Here is a 20905-nt window from a genome sequence, read left to right as displayed (position 1 = left end):
TCTCTTCCTCTTTCCCTCTCTTTTCCTCTTTCTCTCTCTCCCTCTCTCTCCCTCTCTCTCTCCCTCACTCTCTTCCTCTTTCCCTCTCTCTCCCTCTCTCTGTAGCTGCTGGCTGCTACTATCAGCAGCAATTGACAGCTGCCTGCTGCAGCTGCCAACAACAGGCAGTTGTCTACTGCTACTAGCTGCTGTAGGAATCGGCTAGTTTCGACCCGGTTCGAGATCGGCCATAGACCGATCCCGATCGATTTCGGCCAATCCCGAATGGGATCGGCCGAAAGTAGGAACTACGATTATTTCACATCACTTATCTTTTGTACAATGTATTACAAAACTTTTTCATGGATCACAATATCTAAGTTCATGTATTACATTGATTTAATTTGCGAAATAACTCTGAAAAATACTTGATGGAAGATGTATTCCTAAGTTGCATAAAAGTGCACAATGCTTAGAGATGTCTGATCTGCCCAAATAGACTATATTTTCTAATTTATTGATTTATGCCATAGTTTTTCCAACATATTAAATAGTGCACATCACTTAGAGATACCTAATCTGCCCAAATAGAAAGATTGATGATTCTTTGAGAACTTAGAAGGTATTTCACTTTCATTAGAATGTATTCTGCAATTATTAAAATGTATTATGTTTTTATTAGAAGGTATTTCGTTGTTGTTAGAAGGTATTTCATTATTGTTAGAAGGTGTTCCACTATTATTACCGAGAACTTCATATATAGAGGGTATTACTAATTAACATAACATAATGTAATTTGTTACGTCACAATGTAATAGGAAATTTTGTCTTCCACTTTTTTTGGTTGGAGGAAAAAGGAGAATTTTTTAATTACTATAGAGTACTTGAATGTCCAATAAATTGTAAAGTACATTTAATGTAGCTAATAAATATATTGTACAACTCTCTTTCTTCTTTTCAACAGGCAAAAGACAATTTGGGAAGAAAATATAGAAAATGACGATATGCAGAAGAACTAAAAGTGGACCTATTCTCTCAAATAAAATGCACTAGATTTTTTTTTTTTTGACAAATTACCCAGGTTATTTAGATATATGTGCATTTTTTCTCAAAAGGAAATAACTGTAAAATGTGATCTCTTATTAAAGAAAATATGTTTAACCTGTTGTAAAAAGTACCTGTAAAGTTCAACACGTGAACCACCAAATTCAATTTCGGAGGGCACAGCAATACCCATTCCAATGTTCATTGTCTCCTTTCCACAATAATCACAAGGAGGTGAGTTGACCCACCTGCAAAAATAAGCATGTGAAATGTAACAATAGGTGAAATATCAGAAAATACTAGTTCACAAACATTGTTGGCATGCTATGAATTAATTAACTTTCCTATATCATGAAAAAATTTACCAAACAAAAACAAGTCATAAGTGTAACACCCCAATTATAAAAAAAAAAAAAAATCCCTCTGACTAACGCACGAGCGACCTCCCCCCCCCCCCCCCCCCCCATCCTCTCTTCTCCTTCTTCCCCCTTCCCTTGCCATGCACGCCACCCTCCCCACCTCCCTTATCTCCTTCTTCCCCTTCCCTTGCCGTGCACGCCACCCTCCCCACCTCACTACCTCTCTCCCTCTCTCGCAGGTTGCCGACACCGGAGCCGACGAAGTGCCGGAGTCGACGAAGCCCCAAAACCGACGAAGCCGAGTGGGCGGGTCGCCGTAAGCCTCAACCTCGTCGTTAAATCTCGATAGCTAGCTCCTCTCCCTCTCACAATCATCCTCCGCGACCGCGACCCCGCATCCGGCCGCCAATCCGAGGGCTCCGGTGGGAGGAGAGAAACCCTCCCTAGATGGGCTTCGGGCCCTTGATAAAGGAAGGAAGGACCCCCCATGGCCGCTGGCCATGGAGCACAGCCCGCCGCCGTCGGGCCCGCCTCCCCATTTTCTTTTTCTTCCCCTCTTTCTTTTCTTTCCCCCTACCTACTCGTCGGTCTCGTGGTCGTGCCGCCAGCCTCGTGCTGCGCCACCAGCCTCGGGGCTGCGCCGCTGGCCCTGTGGACCTTCCCTCCCCTCCCTTTATCTCCTTCCTTTGGAAGGGAAGGGCGTGCGAGGGTGGGGGTGGTTTAACCCCCCACCCACACCCCTACTGGGCTGCGGCTTAGACCGCAGACCACGAGACTTGTGGGCTACGGTCCAGCCGCAGCCCATGAGCCTATCAGGTAAGCGGGCTGCGGTTCAGACCGCAACCCATGGACCCGCAAGGCCTGAGCCACGAGCTGTTTCCTCCTTACCTGCTGAGTTGGGCTTGGGCCCAACCCAATACCCCCAACTTAGCCCATTTGGGGCCATTTAGACCCTATAACTCCGTTTATCCATTTCCACCTGATTTAATTAGCCTAACCCCCGTAATGATAATTTATTATCATATGAATTTTAGGATAACATAGGACTCACCCTACGAGACCCTTGACTCATGTATATGCCTAAACATAAATTTTCTAATAAGGTAATTAATTATATTAGTTCGCTAATCTTATGTATGGCTTTCCTTGCGTGAATTAATAGGATTAACACCACGTGAGGATTTTGGGATTCCGGAGGAGCCGGCTAGCTGAGGAGATTTAGTGTACTGTGGAGGCCCCCCAGGCGAGTAGAGTTTATACAAGTCTAGAATAATGTAGTTACAGTCATTATACCTATCATGACACTTTCATTATACCTATCATGACACTGTAGGAAATGTCGGTATTAATACATGCATTTAGTGTACCATGTTATATCTTTACATATGCAATTATTGATAATTTGCTCATCATGATATTATGAGATTGTTAATGTGTGATGATGCTCTACATGTATCCTGTATGATATACCCTTGCATATATATATCTGTTTTGAATATAGAATATAACAATCATGATGACTATGACATACTTTATATACTCATAGACACTGCACCACTTCCACCTATCATTAGTAGTCAGATTCTGACTAGATAGTACCCTTACTCACTCAGCCCAGGGTTAAGGGTAGAGTGTATCTTATATGACTATACTTTTAGCGGCCTACACCTGAGGTCGGGAGCCTGTGTGACATTCACGTAGTTATACTGCATAATCAAGACTAGATTATGATGATAGAAGAACATGATTGTGAGGCGGGAATATAAGTCTAGCGGTACCCGATGACGTAGGGTTAGGACATCTGTTGATGAGCCGAGGGCTCCCGATTCTCCCGCTGAGGGCGGTGATGATTTAGAGAGAGTAAGATATAAGCTTACAACCGGGATCCTTAGTCTAATGGCCACAGACAACCGGTCACATGTAGTGTCGCCATACACGTGTAGGTGGCATTACCGCTAGATGTATATATATACCCCTTGATGTATGAGATGATAGATGATTATATAATAAATGATTGTTCTAGAGAGTATTTACCCTATGTAGTGAATAGCTCGGAAAGCTATAATAAACATGATTAATACCTTGGTAGGCACGAGATGACTAAACACCTCTTTTATTGCTATGCATAACATTAAAACACTATGATTGAGATTTGTATGAATAAGAGATTGTATCAAGCTTTATATCTGTGTGGACTTATCGTGATACGTTTAGGAACTAGCATGTTCTAGGATAGTGACTGATAATCGTTATCGATTACATTGATTTAGTAACTCATGGTAAGTCATTTCAACAAGCATATTGTTATTGCTAGCAAATATAGGTATACATTAGATATACACATGATTTCATTATTTTAGATTGTATAGATCCTACTCGCTGGGCTGTAAGCTCACCACCTCTTAGTGGCATTATTTCAGCGCTAGAGGACGAAGGTGCGGGTAGCGAGTAGCTGCCTTTCTTTCTTTCAGTATATCTATTAGTTGTATTAAGCCCCTGCGAGGGCGTTATGATTGATGATGTATTTTGGACTTTAGCATTGTATTTTGGATGTATATTTAGAAGACTTGTTGTGGCCTGTAGAACTTGAATCCGGACTCTTATGGTTGAGTTTACTTATGGTGAATTTGTGCTGTTGTGTGCCTTGTGAAATCCTTGTACTGACAGGTCATGTGATGAACCGCGTGGGGGGATTTACCCACGCAGTTTATACGTGTATTTGGAGGTTTGGGTGCTTCAATAGGTGTGACCAAATTAATAATTGATAGTAGGATAAAGATACCGTAAGGATCAGCATTAATATGTGCTCCAAAAGACTTATACAAGAATTCAAGTGTCACACACAGTGCCTCTGCTATCATGGCCACATTCATCCCTCACTTGGACATAGAGAGATTGATTCAAGGCTAATTAGAGGCTGTTTTCTAAAATGTTCTATCCAGATATTGGATTCTAAATATCGAACTCTCACTAGTAAACATATAGCTCTCTTGTATTTTAATCCATATGTGTGTGTTATCCCTAGTGATCAAAAAGAACATTATTGTTTAAAAAGTCGAGTTTTTCTAGTTGGGATTGTTAATGTATATATATTCTTATAAGCCACCTACGGGATAATATACCAATATAATGTACATATATATATATATATATATATATATATATATATATATATATATATATATCCTCTTAATGAGAAAGTAGGAGAGCTCCTTCTCATGTTACATGGTATCAGAGCCCGATAGGGTTTTCTTTCTCCATAGTCCTCTACTATGTCCTCCCTCGTTAACACCTTCTGACGAGCTCGAGACTCCACCTCCCCCTCAGGACTCCTCCGCCTCCCTTGGTGCTGATCAAAACTAGCCAGCCCTCCCCGTTGATTTACTGTGACGAATGGCTGTCCCGAAGCCCTCCCTTCCCCTCCCCCCTCTATGATGAACAATTTCGAGCTCTCATGGAGCCTCCTCGCTAAACACAACCCGGCAGCTCAATTCCTTATTTCGGCAAGGTGATCTGCCTCCTCCTACATCGACTTTATCAAGCTCAACCCATCGGACTAGTTCTACATCACAGTCACCAATGTCATATGCTATTGGAGAAAGAAGAGCTCCAGTAGATTACTCACATGAAAACCCTCTTAGCAGAAACTTTTCATTTTCTTTTTTTTTCATGTGAGTGATTCTCTAGCATCATTCTCCTTGCAACATATTGGTCTACTATATTTTTACTTGTCTGATAGCAGTTACAGATCCTGCCCGTGACTATCTACCTACTTCTGCTGATTTTTTACTAGTAACCATAGCTGATGAGCCATATTGATCTGCTACGGTCAAAAGTGCTCTTAATGGTCGTGATCTCACCAGTCAGCTCGAGAAATCCAGCCCTATGCCCTCATAGGTTCTAGATGAGAAAAGGCAACTTTCTAAAGAATATGTTGCTTAGAAGGCTAACGATCATCATTTCGATCCTATTTGATTGCATCAATTGATAAGGTTATTTTCCCAAATCTTATACATTTTACCATTGATGCAGATCTTTGGAGCTATCTTTGGTCTTGCTTTGTTGAATCGAGCGATGCTTGAGAGAATCATCTTTTGTCTAATGCACAAGGTGCTCAACAAGGTGATAGATCCATATAGCAACTTTATAGTTATATGCGAGATTTTTGGCATTGCAAGCTCTAGAGCCTCCCATTCCCCCGTAGTTTGCTAGTACATCCTATCCTATAGACTACGAGGCTTTTCAAGAGCATCGTCAGCTTTACCAATGTCTAGATGCTCTTTGGTCCATCGTCATACACGACCGAGTTTAGAGTCTGTAGTAGCCAAGCTAGTTGCTGAGGAGAGACATCGTCATACTGTTCAGTCTCAATATGCTTTATCAGTGTCTGTTCCTTTGACCGTAGTGGATAAGGTTCTTACTGCTACAACTTTTTTTATACCTTCATCCTGTAATGTCAATTCATCTCACTCTTGTCCTCAGTGTTCCCACTGTCACAAGCTGGGGCATCTAATTGACACATGTTGGGAATTGTATACTGGGAATCACAAGAACTACAAACAAAAAGGTCATCCACACCCGACTGCATCACTGTTAAGATTTTTGCTGAGATATCTTCTATTGGTATTCTATCAGATCGTCTTCAGCAGATTGAGGAAACACTAGCTCAATAAAGTCAACTCCTTAGCCATCTTTTATAGCATCTAGTATCTATTTCATCTGCTTCACTAACATATCACTCAACACCATTTGCTCCTTCTGGTATTACTTGATTATGGACTCTGGTGCTACTCAGCATATGACTCCAGATTCTTTTATCCATATTGCTTGCTACCCCATATCCCAATTGCCACCTCTTCAGACTACAAATAGCTTTCTTCTTTCCATTTGTCAATCTAGCTCTATTACTAATACCTCTAAACCTTCTGGTTGTCTTACACTACCTATGTCTTGCATGTTCCTTTTCTCAGTATGAATCTTCTTTCATTTAGTAGCATTTGAGATTCTAGCTATCATGCCTTATTTACCACTCACTCTTGTGTTGTGCAAGATCTACATACCGGCCACGAGATTGGACATTGGAATTGATTGTAGAACTGATGGTCCTTACCATATTTTTTTCTTCATATACCTGTCTCACCTCTCTCATTTTGTTGGAGTTGCTCTCTCTCCCACTGATTTGTAGCATCGTAGGTTAGGTCATATGTCAAAACCACATCTTAAAAGCCTTTTCCACTCTAGGGCCTTACGACAAGATTCATTTGTTCTTTGTTGGACTATGTGGGTAAGTAAGTTAACCGAACAATCGGCTCTACCTTTTCCTTCAAGTAATAATAAAAGCAGTTCATATTTTGATATTGTTCATTCTAATATTTGGGGACCTACACCATCACCTTCCATGTATGGATATTTGTATTATGTATGTTTCATTGATAACTTCTCCAAATATACTTAGGTTTATCTTATTCGACATTGATATGAGATTTCTCAAATTTATCAAATTTTCACCTCTATGGTTCACACTCACTTTCACAAATACATTTAAAAATTTCAGGCATAAATGTGCTTGAGAGTACACATCTGCTGCTACGCGCTCTATTTTTTTCATTCTAATGGCACTCTTTTCCAATAGTCTTGTTTTTATACTCATGAGCAAAATGGTGTAGCAGAACAAAAACATTGTCATATCTTGGAGACTGCTCATGCTCTACTTCTCAATTCCTCTGTCCCTCATACTTTTTGGGCAGAAGCTCTCTTGAGTTATGTTAACCTTATCAATTTCATGCCCTCTCTTTCTTACGAGACCGAATGAGGTTCATTTTTCTATTAAACTTGATTATAGTCACCTTCATATTTTTGGATGTACTTGCTTTGTTCTGCTTCCTGCACGAGTATAACAAGCTATCAGCTCATTCTATGCAATGTGTTTTTCTTGGGTACAGTTTTGAACATAGGCTATCAATGCTATGATCCTTTGACTCGTCGGATGTGAATTGCTAATCATGTCTCTTTTCTAGAGAATATTCCTTATTACTGTCACAAGTCTCAGGACCTTACTTTTCTTGAATTTCCATCTTTGACATCTTCTCCTTAGTTTCCTCTTGAGCTTTCGTAAACACCATACTCTCTTGAGGAGCATCTTGCTAGATGCCCTAGTGATTCTCCCTCTTATTGTCCTCCTGTCACTTACCTATACCTTCTTCGTCTATGTCAATTCCTATTTCATCTTTTCTGCCACCATCTACGGGTCCTCCCCGATCTCAGCATGAGCATTGCCCTCCTCAATGATATGGATATGTTGATGTTGCATGTTACTCTTATAAGTTCTACACCTTTCTGACAGCTTTTCATGCAGCTCAAGAGCCTAGATCTTATTGATGATTAAATTAGTGCAGCTCACACTAATTATTGATTTTAGCTATAGGTATTCACAAGCTGATATACACCTATTATTTTCTCGTTGACTAACCAGTATTCTCTTATAAGCTGAGCCTATGATTAACGATGGTGTTTTGGGTTTCTTATCTATGATTAGAGGATATATTTCCAGACCTAGTGTTGTCTAAAGGAGATGACTAGTTTTGTGTTTTTACTTTTTAGTTCTCAAGCCATGATAATAGGGTGTATTTTGAGATCTGAGTTATCAAAGCATTTGATTTTGTCTAGTAAGAGTCTAACACTCTAACTAATAAAGAGTATTGTTTTAGTAAGAAGTATGTTTTTGTGAATTAGAGAGACTCTATTTTAGCTTAAACCATTGTATGCAAAATGGACAGAAATGATGGGGTTTATAGATTAAGTTGGCAAAGCTATTATAATGATTAAATTAGAAGACATTAACTATAGTTTTGAAGTCCATAAATAGTATCTTAAATTATGTTGTTTGCACATTTCAGGTTAAGATTTAAGGTCTCTTTCAACAAATGTTTTGATGTAGAAAATTGATTATCTAAAGGTGAGTAATATTGGATTTTGTTATTAGTGTATTTAAAACAAAAAAAAATATGTTTTATACCTTGTGTATAAGACTGGTTTTCCTATTTATGTAACTAAATAGTTTTGTGAAGCATCTTCGATGCAATGGGATTTGGATTCGATATGAGTTATCTATTTGGTAGTTGTTTACATTTCTTGCTCGATGCAAATGTTGCCATTCCTATTTTGTAGGAGTTGGTTTTCCAAATGACTTGGTTTGATATATATGTATTTGCAAGAATGCACTCTCGAGACTTGTTCTTTTGAGAGAGTTATATTTGCTGGTTTTATGCTCAAAATGAGCATGACATTTGAAAGCTTTGTAAAGCTATATGTTGGATTATAGGCTTGAAAGCTATTATTTGAGTCATTTGAAAAGAATCATGTATTATACTGGTTAGTTAGTAGATGAATACTAACATGTGATTACACGGATAGAAATCCGAAAACTTTGGCATCCTGGAGTATAAATAGGACAGACTCTGGTAACCTCGAGGGTTAATAGAGGCGGGCCCTATCAGTGGGGCCAATACACTGATACTCTGGTATCCCAGAGTTAAAATGGGATGGGCCTGTAAGTGAGCATACTAACCTATGGTTTCCTAAGTTAATGTTACCTGAGTTGATATATATATTTGAGATATTAACTATATCCTAGCTATATGATATATGGTGTGGTTTGATTATGCTACATGCATTTGGATTTGTGCATTAAAGTTTCATTTGCTACTGTGGTTATTCGCGTACTCTAATATGGTTTTTATTGTATATTCGATTTTTAAAACGGTTTTACTCATTGAGCTGTGCTATGAGCTTATTATATTATTTCTCGCCCATTCTAGATATCTCTTACGATGTGTGAGGACATAGTGGGACTTTCAGCTAATATCATTTTGGGTAAGATATCAGTAGTTGTATCATTTTGAGAGTAGTATTATTTTGTAACGAGTCCTACCAAGGATAGCTATTAGCCCCATATTACTTGTATTTGTATGTCAAAATTTGTACCTATGGCATTATATAGAAGTGTCGACTAGTTGTTGTGAATGAGATATTAGATTTTTATTTTTAATATCAAAAACCTCAAATGTTTAGCTGTCTTAGTCTAGACGATCCGAGACAATCGTGCGTGGCATGCCATGTAACCAAGCAACATCTCTAACAAAAATTTCAGCTGCCGACTTGACTGAAAACGAATGTGACAATACCTAAAAGTGCACATACTTGCTCAACCTGTCAACCACTATAAAGATAATGGAATAACCACGTACCAGTGAAAGACCCTCTATGAAATCCATAGAAATGTCCTCCCAAACACAGTCCGGCATAGGTAAAGGCTGAAGTAATCCGGCCGATTTCAAGGTGGTTACTTTAGCCCTTTGACAGACTTCGCAAGCACGAACAAAACTCGTCACATCCCACCTCAATCCTGGTCACGTGCAACTCTGAGATATCCTCCTATAAGTCCTCAAGATACCCTCATGACCAGCCTCTGGAGTTTGGTGGAAGTGTTCCAACAATTTCTACCGCAATCCATCATTTGCGGGCACTCGAATGCATTCGCAGTCCAGCACCAAACTGCCTCGATTCTCCAACTTTGGACGGTGCTCTGGATCATCCATCACCTCCTGCAACAATCTCAAAATATCTAGGTCAGATGTACATGCATACCTCAACTCGTCAAGGAAGGAAAAGGTAGAAGAAGAATAGGCTGCAAGGTCGGCGGTATCGTGTTGTCGCGATAGTGCATCCGCCGCTCTATTTTCCATTCCCTTCTTGTATTAGATTTCATAATCATATCTCAGCAATTTTGTGACCCATTTCGACTGTGCCGAAGTGTGTATACGCTGTCCTATAAAGTATGGAAGGCTCCTTCAATCGGTTCGGATAATGAATCGTCTACCGATCAAATGAGGCCTCCACTTTGTCACCGCATGTAGAATTGCCAACATCTCTCTCTTATAAGTCGATAATTGCTGAGATTTTTGTGATAAAGCCTTGCTAAGATAGGCAACAGGACGTCCTTCTTGCATTAGTACAGCTCCTATGCTAACACCCGACGCATCACATTCTACAATGAATTCTTTAGTGAAGTCCGGTAGCGCTAAAACGAGTGCCGTCGTCATTACTGTTTTTAATTTTTCAAAGGCTATAGTGGCTTCATCTGTCCATCTAAAAAAGTCTTTCAACAAAGAAGCGAGAGCAGCGATCTTACCATATCCAGTGATGAATCGACGATAATCCTCCTACAAAAATCAGCCTATTCGGTAAATCTACCTCTACGAATAACCGATCTATACCAATGCAATGCTGTTCCTTGGAGGTGAAAGCTTGCCATCTAGACTTTTGCATCTTCCGCTGTACCTTGACAATCAAAATATTGTTCAACTTGAAACACCCAATCCATTGGATCACCGCCTTAGAATTTTGGAAAGTCCAAGCATGCGGTTCTCTCCTGAATAGCATTGTCGGGTTCGCGAAAAATCCTTGGTTTAGGTCTAAACCTTTGTGCAGATTGATCACCCTCTCTAAAAATAAGAGTGGATCATTGATACTCATATGACGCACCTAGACCTGTGGGGTATCGGTTCGATGAAATCCCACCGCTGGTCCTTCTTGAAACTCCGATCGTCGTCGAGGAGATGACGAACCCAATCGGTTCACGACATAATCCTTGAATTCATTGTGATCCTTTTGCATGTTGTCAACTCTATGCAACAATGTTTGGAACATGCCCCTAGTTCATCCATATTCGCACCCATGGACGTTGGTTGACTCGGTCCTACCGTGGTCGCTCCAAAGGAATCGGCCTCACGGTTAAGATTATCATGGATTGAATCTTCCCTTGTCGGTGTGCTCTCCATAGGTCTCCTTGTTGAAGTCATATTTCTTGTTTCAACCATTAATGGGGTCTGTAGTTCGCTTGCTTTGATACCAAATTGATGGGTTCTTATACCAAAAGATCGGCTATGGAACAATTCTTTAAGATTTGAATTTATTGCAGGAAGCAGTCCGCACAACCATAAAAAAATATTCGTCAAATATTCTCCGGTAGTCAGAAAATTACAAAACTAATTGGGTTAAATCCGTACTTCCTGATCTACAACTTTCATATTTATGCCCTTCGCAGATTCGAACTACAACTGGGATGAAAACACGAAAGAACGTGGATGATGGTGATAGTGACGGGTGGAGTGGATGTTAGGGTTATGGATGGGTATGAAGATGAGAGTAGATTGTGGATGTGATTAAAGAAAGTAGACGAATGGAACGAAGTGGTCGAGATCCCAAAGAAGAGGGGTGGCTTAATAGTCGAGGGAGATTAGAAGCGAGGAGAAACCTTGCCAACGGTAAATGTGGAAGGAGGGAGAAGTCTAGAGAGAAGATAGGAGGCAAAAAATCAATAATCTAATAGCATAATGAAATTGGCTGCCATCCACATATTTATAGAGGCTAGCCAATAAGTCCTAAAACAATATGAAACCCTAATTCTAGACGATTCCAGTCGATCGCGTTTGAACGCACTCAAAAACCTCTATCTCTGTATATGCGAACGCGATGCGAGCGTTCGAACTCGCCCGACCGTGTTCGAATGCACAATATGCGTTCTCTTTATTTGCGAACCTAATGTAGGCATTCACAAGAGCGTTCGAATGTGACCCCTCCTGCGTTCGAACGCAACCTACAAGAATTTTATTTTAATGAAAAATAAACAACTAATATAATAAAAAAAAGATCCTAACTAAGTGTATCACATAGTCTTAATAGGTTGCAGCCGTTCCCATCCTCGTCTACTATAGTATAGTAGTAGCGAGGGGTGTGACAAAATATCATACAGAATAGCTAGTTCATCAGTAATGGCTTAAAATACAGAATCATCAAGAATGCCTATTTGTATGACATGCCCCATCTAAGTTACAAGAATAACTAGAGAAATTGCTTGTAAAGAGATAGTATTTTTGTCTGGTAAAAGAGTTGTATTTGCAAGACAGGATTTTGAGCTAATAACTGCAGAATCACTCATTTCTGAAATCATAATTACCAGATAGGTTAGATGGTGGAGTGGACCATCAAGTCCACAGAACCTCAAACTCCTGTAAAGTCAATAGTCTCTGATGCATATCAATTCTGTCATTAATAAGATACTTCATTGGACTTGGTGGAAATTCTTTTGTGCATGTGAAGTTTAGTCATTCTCAGGAACAAACAGTACCTTTGTAGGTTTCCAGTATACAAACACTACTATTGTCGTTTTTCATTCTGCAAGTTGGCATTAACAGTATCTGAATAAAGAGAGGGCTTTCTTCATTTCTTCTTCTTCCTAGAATCCCTGCCTTTTCTTATTCAGGAATCAGGATTATCTAGTTTTGAACCAGGGTTTGCACAACTTGAACTAAGCCTCACCTAGGAACTCCAAGGAAAAAGAGCAATCAATGACACCAATGCCATGATACACCTTTGAACTCTCTTGAATCTTGATCATCTCACTTTTCAATATGCCATAGCAGCTTTGCAGCACAGGAACTTTTCATTATGTGGTTACTCTCTTGCAAAAAATAAGAAAATGAAATTTTGGAGGCTATACTTTCATTTATATCTTCGAAGTTCTAACCATTCTAGGACCGAATTACAAAAGAAGGATCCATGTCGCCGACCCGAAACAGATTGGGGGAACTGCACTGTTAGGACTTCTAATACACTTCAGGAAAGGCACACTTTACTACTGTCTTTCAAGATAACTATTCCCTCTTACTTTCTGACAACACACATGAAATGATTCCTCCTCAATGACATGAAAACTTCATAGAATGGGATGTGACAAAAATAGAAAGAAATCAGATATTACTGAACTCTTTCACTGGATATACATGAAATCATGATATATCAGTGTTTTAAAATATTTAAGGCCCGTTCCACCTCAAGCCTCAAAGTCGGGCCATCAGACTCAAAAATGCCTAGAGGATTTGATGTGGGCATAATTTTCAATTTGACCAAAATAAAATTGCTTGAGTCCAATTTTGGTCTAATTGATCTAATTAGGCTCAACTTATTTTCATATGTAATTTGTTGAGTTGATTTTTTATTCAAATGATCAATTGAATTAGTCAATTAGTAGATATTGTAAGCCTATATCCGGGGAATGTACGTATTGAGTTATTACCTAAATTAGATTAGTCAATTTAGTAAAAACCTAATCAATTAGGATCTTAATTAGAAAATTAATTCCTATTAGAATATCAATTGATAGTTATGGTAAGCTTATATGTGGGGAATGTCTACATTAATTTATTACCTAAATTGAATTAGTCAATTTAGATAAGATGATTAATTAGAGTCCTATTAGAAAATAAATTTCTAGTAGAATCAACTAGAATTAAAGTTGTTAACCTATTTAAGAGTTATTACATGAAAAACCAGGAACGATTAAATAAGATTTATTTGAAATCTCTTATTTTCTCTCATGCGATCTTTTTCTTCTTCTTCTTCTTCTTTCTCTCTCTCTTTCTCCCCCTTTCTCCTACTCCATCTTCAGATTCTTCTCTAATCTCTTCTACTTCCTCTCTAAACCTCTCTTCTTCTTCAATCTCTACTTTTCATTGGTTATTGTTGCTGTCCAGAAAATTCCAGTAAATTTTTGGGTGCTTGGACGTAAAAAGTAAGACTTGGTTTTAAAGTAAAAGTATTACTATTCTATTTATTGATAAACCTAAACTCTAAAGTCTTTCCTTACACTATATTTTAGGTTTTTCTACTGTCAACATACCTATTTGAGAGTTAAATGAAATTACTATCTTATCTGAGTGGTTTTCTCTCCTTCCATCTAGTAGTGATCCTTTTAATCGATTAACTTATTATCAGTTATTGCTTACTATATTTTATTTTAGTTATTTGTTTAGGTCGATTGTTCTCCAAAATATTGCATTCATATTAGATTTGCATCAAGATTTAATCTAATAAAGCATGAGGTGTACATCACCTAGTGTTTTGAAATAGCATTTCTTTCTTTTTTTAAGATGTTATTGTTTCATCAATGTATTATGTTCTATTTATTACTAAATTGTATTATCTCATAGTTTTAAGAATGGTTATAAACCATTGTTAATGTATTTTAGTGTAGTAGACTATCAAAAAAATTATATATACTATATTTATATATATTATATATTGTGTATAATTATATTTAATTCTTTATATATTAAAAATGGTGGACTGTCTTAGCGCCCGCCTTCCGCATAGGCGCTAGGCAGTGATGTGATCACCTGCCATCCACAGTTGCCTTTTAATACACTGATATCACCTTAATGAGGGGTCACTGTTACCTCATCCATGTCATACACAATTATTAGTAGTATGAATGAAGAGGAAAAATGGAAGATGATAATTTATTATGACACTATTAAATGTAAGATAAACTTAATCTAATTGTTGGCTGCTTATCTATAAACAAGTGGATTATGCTTGTGTGCAGGTTGTATCAAACTAAATATTATTCAGAAATCATAATTCCAGAGAAACATAGTTAAGAAGCTTTTTGGCAGGTACTCAAGTTACAGAAGTTACCTTTTCAACATGAAAACATGCAGCCCAAAATAAACATTTTAAGGAAGTGCACACCACATGTTCCAAACAAATTTAAGCCTCTATTAAACAATTTGGAAGTTAGACTTAACAGACTTTTTCAACATGGATTTAGCCATTTAGGAGCCAATTGTAAGATAAAGATACTAAAAGTTTCAGCAAGATTTGAAAAAATATATGATTGACCTGAAAGAGTGCTTAAACCAGAAAAGCAATTGCAGCAAGAAGGCATAATCTTCTTCAGCTTTTGAAGGATTGATATTCCCTTCCTATAAAAGTATCAAAAGAAAACTCAAATTTCCTCCAAGATTTAAGTATTTAACATCATGCAAGAGAAAAACTGTGCAATTATAAAAAATTAAATAAAAGCAATCTAAGTGATCTAACAAGGAGAATTTATCATGAAACCAACACAAATTATTTACAGTGCATTGACAAATAATATATACCACTTCCAAAGCTAAAACTGTAGTAACTATATGCAATTCTGTAAGAGAAGAATTCACAATATTGTCTTAAACAAGGAAATAGGAAAACACCTTATTCCCACTAGGATATCTGGCAAAGCATAATAAAGCACTGTTGAATATGTACTTAAGTGCCAAGCATGCACTTCTCCCTCCCCAGTATCAGGCCATAAAATTCATTAGGCAAAACAATGACTTACATGTCACTCTATAAATGAATTCTATAGTTTTAGCTGCAAATATGCACATAATGGAAACTGGAAAGAATGAAGCACTATGGAACACTTTTTCTTGAAAGGTTGTAATACAGAATCCTATAGCACATAATGTGAGCAATGTGGTACCAAAACTAAATGATATTTGATTTTCTGTTTCTAGCAGCAAATTTTATCTGATTTATGAGTAGAACATGGCTTCCATTTAGTTAAAACGAAGGCATATCAAAGAATACTAAATCTGGAATATTCGAGTGATTCCGCAAAATAATCGAAAAAATGATTTGGTTAGTATCAGCATTTAGTTACAAGAACACAAAAACTACGATAAGAATGTGTGCACCATACAAGAGCACTAAATTGCATTAAGATGTATAAGATAATAATCTAGGGACACATATCTAGCCAAATGAGTACCAATCTTACCCATCCTCATGCCACTTATCCAGAAAGGAGATGAATAAAATAAAATCGGGTCAACCAAGTCAACCCTAAGAGGAGAAAACATCAGGATTGGCTGATTCAGATCCATAACAGATCAAACTCGGATCCGATCCTAAGTTCTCAATAATTGATGTTCCCAATCCACCATGATCTTCCTCCTCTCTCTCTCTCTCTCTCTCCTTGTCTCTCTTTTTCTCCCAACCATAGCCATTGTTTCTCTGACAGAGAGATTCAGCTTCAGCAAACTCCAGTGACACAGATCCAACTCTAGCAAATTCCGACAACTTCGAGTATGTGATTTTTTTTATCTCTCAGATCCAGCAGTTTTTTCCAACAATGATTATACTAGTGACATGCCATGTCGTGCCACCATCGGCATGGCATGCCCTTGGCATGTCCCTGCATGCCACTTGATGCCACTTGCATGTATTTAATATATTTTTAATAAGAAATTTATAATATTTAGGGATGTTTTTGGAGCTTCAGCATATCAATTTTTAGTTTTTGATTTAAATATATATATATTAAAACCTACATTATAGTGTTTATCTTTAGATTACTTTCATAAATGACCTATTTTATTAAAGAGAAAGCAATAATCAAATATTAATATTGTTCAACACATAATATGATGAATACATTCATTAAAAATAATATTAATGATTAAACACTCCATAATATAATTGTGTTGTGTTGAACACTTCATAAAAACTTTAGAGGCATCTAAAAGAGTTAATGGATAGAAATAAGAGAGACAAGAAGAAATAAGATTATATGACAAAACATGAGCTATTTATTTTATTTGATTGAAAATTCAAGAATGACAAAAGAAAATTAGGCATGAATTTGTATTCCTAAAATGAGTAAAGTTGATTGATAATGATTAATGAAAATAAGAAAAAGATGTCATATCATATTTGTTAAAAAAATAACTAAAGTTAATTTGATAATAATTGATGAAAACAGAAAAAAAAAATTAATAAAAAGACTACATATCAGCACGAAGACCGGCACATAGTCATGCCAGACCGACATGACTCAGCACGAGGGTGTGTTACTAGCACATCCCACGGCAAGTGCCGATTAGCACGGCCATCCTTAGTTTTTTCATTTCTTCAACTCTCTTTCTTCTTCCTTACTACCAATGCAAACGCCATCTTCTCTAAACTCCGCCACCTACCGTCGCCTACATGTAGCAGTCAACTCTATCAATCACTGTCACGTCCCTATCAACTTTTTCACTCGTCCCGATGATCGGTGGCCTTCCTGAAATTGAGGACGAGTCTTAACATCATAAAAATTTGGATGCGAAACCCTAACTTGAGGATGAAGATATGAAACCTATCCCTAAGCATGATAATACTTGGCTTGACTAAGAAAGGTAAAAGCCTGACAGACTAGAGCAGTATGAGAAAAGTCTCAATCCATTGCTCAAAGTCACTAAGGTTTAGAAAAATTTGGGTATGAAACCCATACTTAAGGGTAGAGGTGTGAAACCTATCCCTAAATCTAATGATATTTGGCTTGATCGAAATGACTTGGAGTGTCAGCAATATGAATGTTGCAAGGGATACACGCAATAGAGTCGAGTTCTCTTCCATTCGGAGAGAATGATACAAACATTAGTGACATACTACACAAGTATATGTATCAATATAGTTTCTCCTTCAGGAAATTAGTCTTTAAGTCAATTATTTTTATTATATATTTACTATTTATAGTGCTCAGAGTTATATTTATTTTTTTCACAATTGTTTAGGGTGTTATATGCTTATTGTCATTTGTAGATCTATATATAGACCTGTTGTATTTTCTTTTGAGATTAATAAAAAAATAAAATTATTTTGAGATCTCCAATATGAGTTTCGGATGTGCAACCCTAGTTGAGAATGGAGATGTGAAACCCCATTATTTTTCTCTTTTTTTCACTATCATCATTCCTAGAATCCTAATGATCTAATTGTTTCACATCAATCCTACTTCCAAATTACTGGCTATAGGTAGCCAAATCATGGTGCTAATGCTAACCCCTTCCAACCAGCTTGTTTCCCTCCTAATTGAGTAAAACTTGGGGTCTTAAAGTTTTCCTTTTGTAGGTTAATATAGTTTTGAATTTAACCGTCAGATTTCCATACTGAAAATTGTTAAAGTTCTTCTTTATCTCCAGTTTCTTCATTATCTCTCTTCTTTTAGATCTTCTATCCTCATTCACTCCATATTCTCTGGTTCTTTCTCTGTTCACTACTGAAGTTTAATACTTAACAGAACACAGCTCATGATTTGGAGGCTCTAGTTCTAAAAATATTGCAGAAAACTAGAATGGTAAAATCTTTCCTTTCAGTTGATAAACAGTAAATCCTATTTATTTGAGCAATACAAGTTGATGGCTTAAATAGCTCATCCAAGCAATGTGCACTCTTAGATTGCATCAGCAAGTTGGTTAGTTCAGGCAAAATTAAGAAACCATCCTAATTTTGGATTTCTCAGCAGAAGACCTCAATCCATGGAAAATTAAAGGCACGATGATATCCTGACAAGCATTACAAAAGTCTCAGTCGTTATTCATGACTTAATGCATATTAATGGTTCCATATGTTCTCTTCTTCACTTCTGGTCCACAACTATTTCACAATTATTTTCCTTTTCCATATTTTCTATCAATCAATCAATGAGTTCTTTCAACCTTTCAGAAAATCTCTATAAGTCCTTCGTGATAGCCAAAATCTCTGAACTACCACACAGAGCATCAAATAGGACGTATCAAAAGACAATAATCATTTTTAAAATCCCAGTTTTAGAAATCCACATAAGGACCTACACTCTCGCTACTATAATAAAAATAAATAAGAATAGATAGAGAATGTTATACCTTGGCTAGAGAAACCAATGCCTTCTCTTCAATCTCGTCGATGGGAACTGACTTTCGGGCAGATTCTTGGCGGGTGGCATCCTCATACTACATTCATCAAAACCACAGGTGTAAGGAACCAAAAACAGAGAAATTAACTAAATGCACCTCTATGTAGGTAAAAGATTCTCAACTGAGAAATAAGAAATTACCAGGTAAACCTGCTTGACATATGGCTCAACCCTCCTCTTGAACTCCCCTCCATCACCACCAACACTGAACCGCTGGAAGAGGAGTGCCTCCTCTTCCGCCTACACAAACCATGGCCAAAAATTAATAATTATCAGAAAAAAAAAGAATTAAGAAAGAATCAGAAAAGGGGAAAAAAAACCCAATTAGCGACCTGCAACATGCGGGCCAGTTCTTCATCGGTATTCCCAACCGAGGACTCTCCCGAGTCTTGAATCGACACTAATCGGAGCTTCTCGGGGATTGTCCCCAGATCGGAGCTCTCATCGATCAGATAGCCTTCCTTCTCCGCCAGGATCTTTCACAAATGCAGAACAAGGATTAGATATATTCCCAAATTAAGGTAAAAGAAGCAGAGAGGGAGAAGACCTTCTGGTCATCAGGAGGGACGGAGGTCAGCGAGAAGATTTGGAATTTGAGAACCTGCAATAAATGGTCGAGAAATTAGGGAATTATTTGTTGTCTCAAGATTTCGTGTAAAAAAGGATGGAGAATTGGGAGAGTTGGGTTACTTCGAATCCGTTATCGGTGTCGAATTCAACGGGGAAGTCTTCGCCGTCATGACGGAAGACGAACCGGCGAGACACCATCCTCGTATTCTTTGTTATTTTCCTGCAGAATTTGAGAATAAACAGCAATAAGCCAATAACTCAGTAGGGAAGGTGCAGAGTCTAACTAGAAATTAATGTCAAACGATTGCATTATTTTATTTGAATAATATTTGATTAGGGAGACTATTTCAAACTTATGAAGTTGAGATAAAATAAACGATTTGCACTTTGTCTTTTTTTCTCTTTTTTTAGGAAAAATTCAAGTCATTCAAGCTTCACATCTTGGGATCATGGAATTTACTCCATCACTAGGGTTTTGAGCTTCTTGTCTCCCTCGTCCTTTCTTCTTTTCCTTCTTGTCATAGGTGAAGTCCTAGCTTCACCAAGACTGCTCCGTTCTAGGCCACCAGATCCTATGGCAACCCTTATCTAGCCGATGGTGGCAACTACTATTCCGATCTTGGTTGAAGTTCTTACTCTAAAGGCCATGGTGGATGAGCTTATGTTGGTTGCAGCTATTGTTGTTGAAGATCACTCATTGCGTGCTTGTGTAGGAAGAGGAGCCCTAGGAACCTGGGCTTAAGTTGCCGAGAGTAATGGTCCTCCTATCCTTAAGCATAGGCCAGTACCATTACACACCATACAGAGCCATATCTTGGACATGATAAGTGTTGATATTGAGGATTGGGTGAACATTGACCCTAAGCTTCTAGCTATACAAGGGATTGGAAATTTTGGCTCTACAATATGATTTTAAGTAAGTTGATTCTAATTGAAACCTTCCGACTCGCTTCGGAGGATGATATTGTTATGGTGTTGATGGAAGGGTTGTGATATACTAGGGATAAGTTTTCAATTTGATCCTTTGGAAACCAAAATTCCAAACTTCATACGAGTAATCTGCTCGAGTTAGAGGTAGGACAGATTCAGTATTGTGAAGCACATTCATTAGCGACCTCCGTCATGATATGCAAGCCGAAGTTAAGGCCGCCCGTCTAGCGACACTCATTGAGGCTTTCTCCACTACACAATTAACGAAGGAAAAGCTAAGAGAGCTTTGGTCCACCCTCAAGGAGGGAAGACAACTAGCTTTGGTCCACCTCTTCTGATATCATAGTGTTGCAATATTGTTGATTGAGATACAAATTAGACATAACCAAATCGCTTCAAATTATATCATTTTCTGTCTTTGTTT

General features: G+C 37.8%; 1 protein-coding gene across 1 annotated transcript in view; it reads right to left on the bottom strand.

Moving 5' to 3' along the window:
- LOC140759560 (peptide-N(4)-(N-acetyl-beta-glucosaminyl)asparagine amidase) overlaps positions 1-19854 on the bottom strand; it is a 58275-nt gene extending 38421 nt beyond the window's left edge. The window contains exons 1-7 of the mRNA XM_073096150.1: positions 19672-19854; positions 19529-19582; positions 19314-19457; positions 19123-19221; positions 18932-19018; positions 15123-15205; positions 1158-1271 (exon numbers count right to left, since the gene is read on the bottom strand). Of these exons, the coding sequence (XP_072952251.1) occupies positions 1158-1271; positions 15123-15205; positions 18932-19018; positions 19123-19221; positions 19314-19457; positions 19529-19582; positions 19672-19749 (659 nt within the window). The 5' untranslated portion in view covers positions 19750-19854. The remainder of the gene's footprint in view (positions 1-1157; positions 1272-15122; positions 15206-18931; positions 19019-19122; positions 19222-19313; positions 19458-19528; positions 19583-19671) is intronic.
- Between the last annotated feature and the right edge of the window lie 1051 nt (positions 19855-20905).

The sequence above is a fragment of the Typha angustifolia genome, chromosome 4 (assembly GCF_048772165.1).
Source record: "Typha angustifolia cultivar Huaian chromosome 4, ASM4877216v1, whole genome shotgun sequence".
NCBI lineage: Eukaryota > Viridiplantae > Streptophyta > Magnoliopsida > Poales > Typhaceae > Typha > Typha angustifolia.
This window is presented reverse-complemented; position numbering and strand designations above follow the sequence as displayed.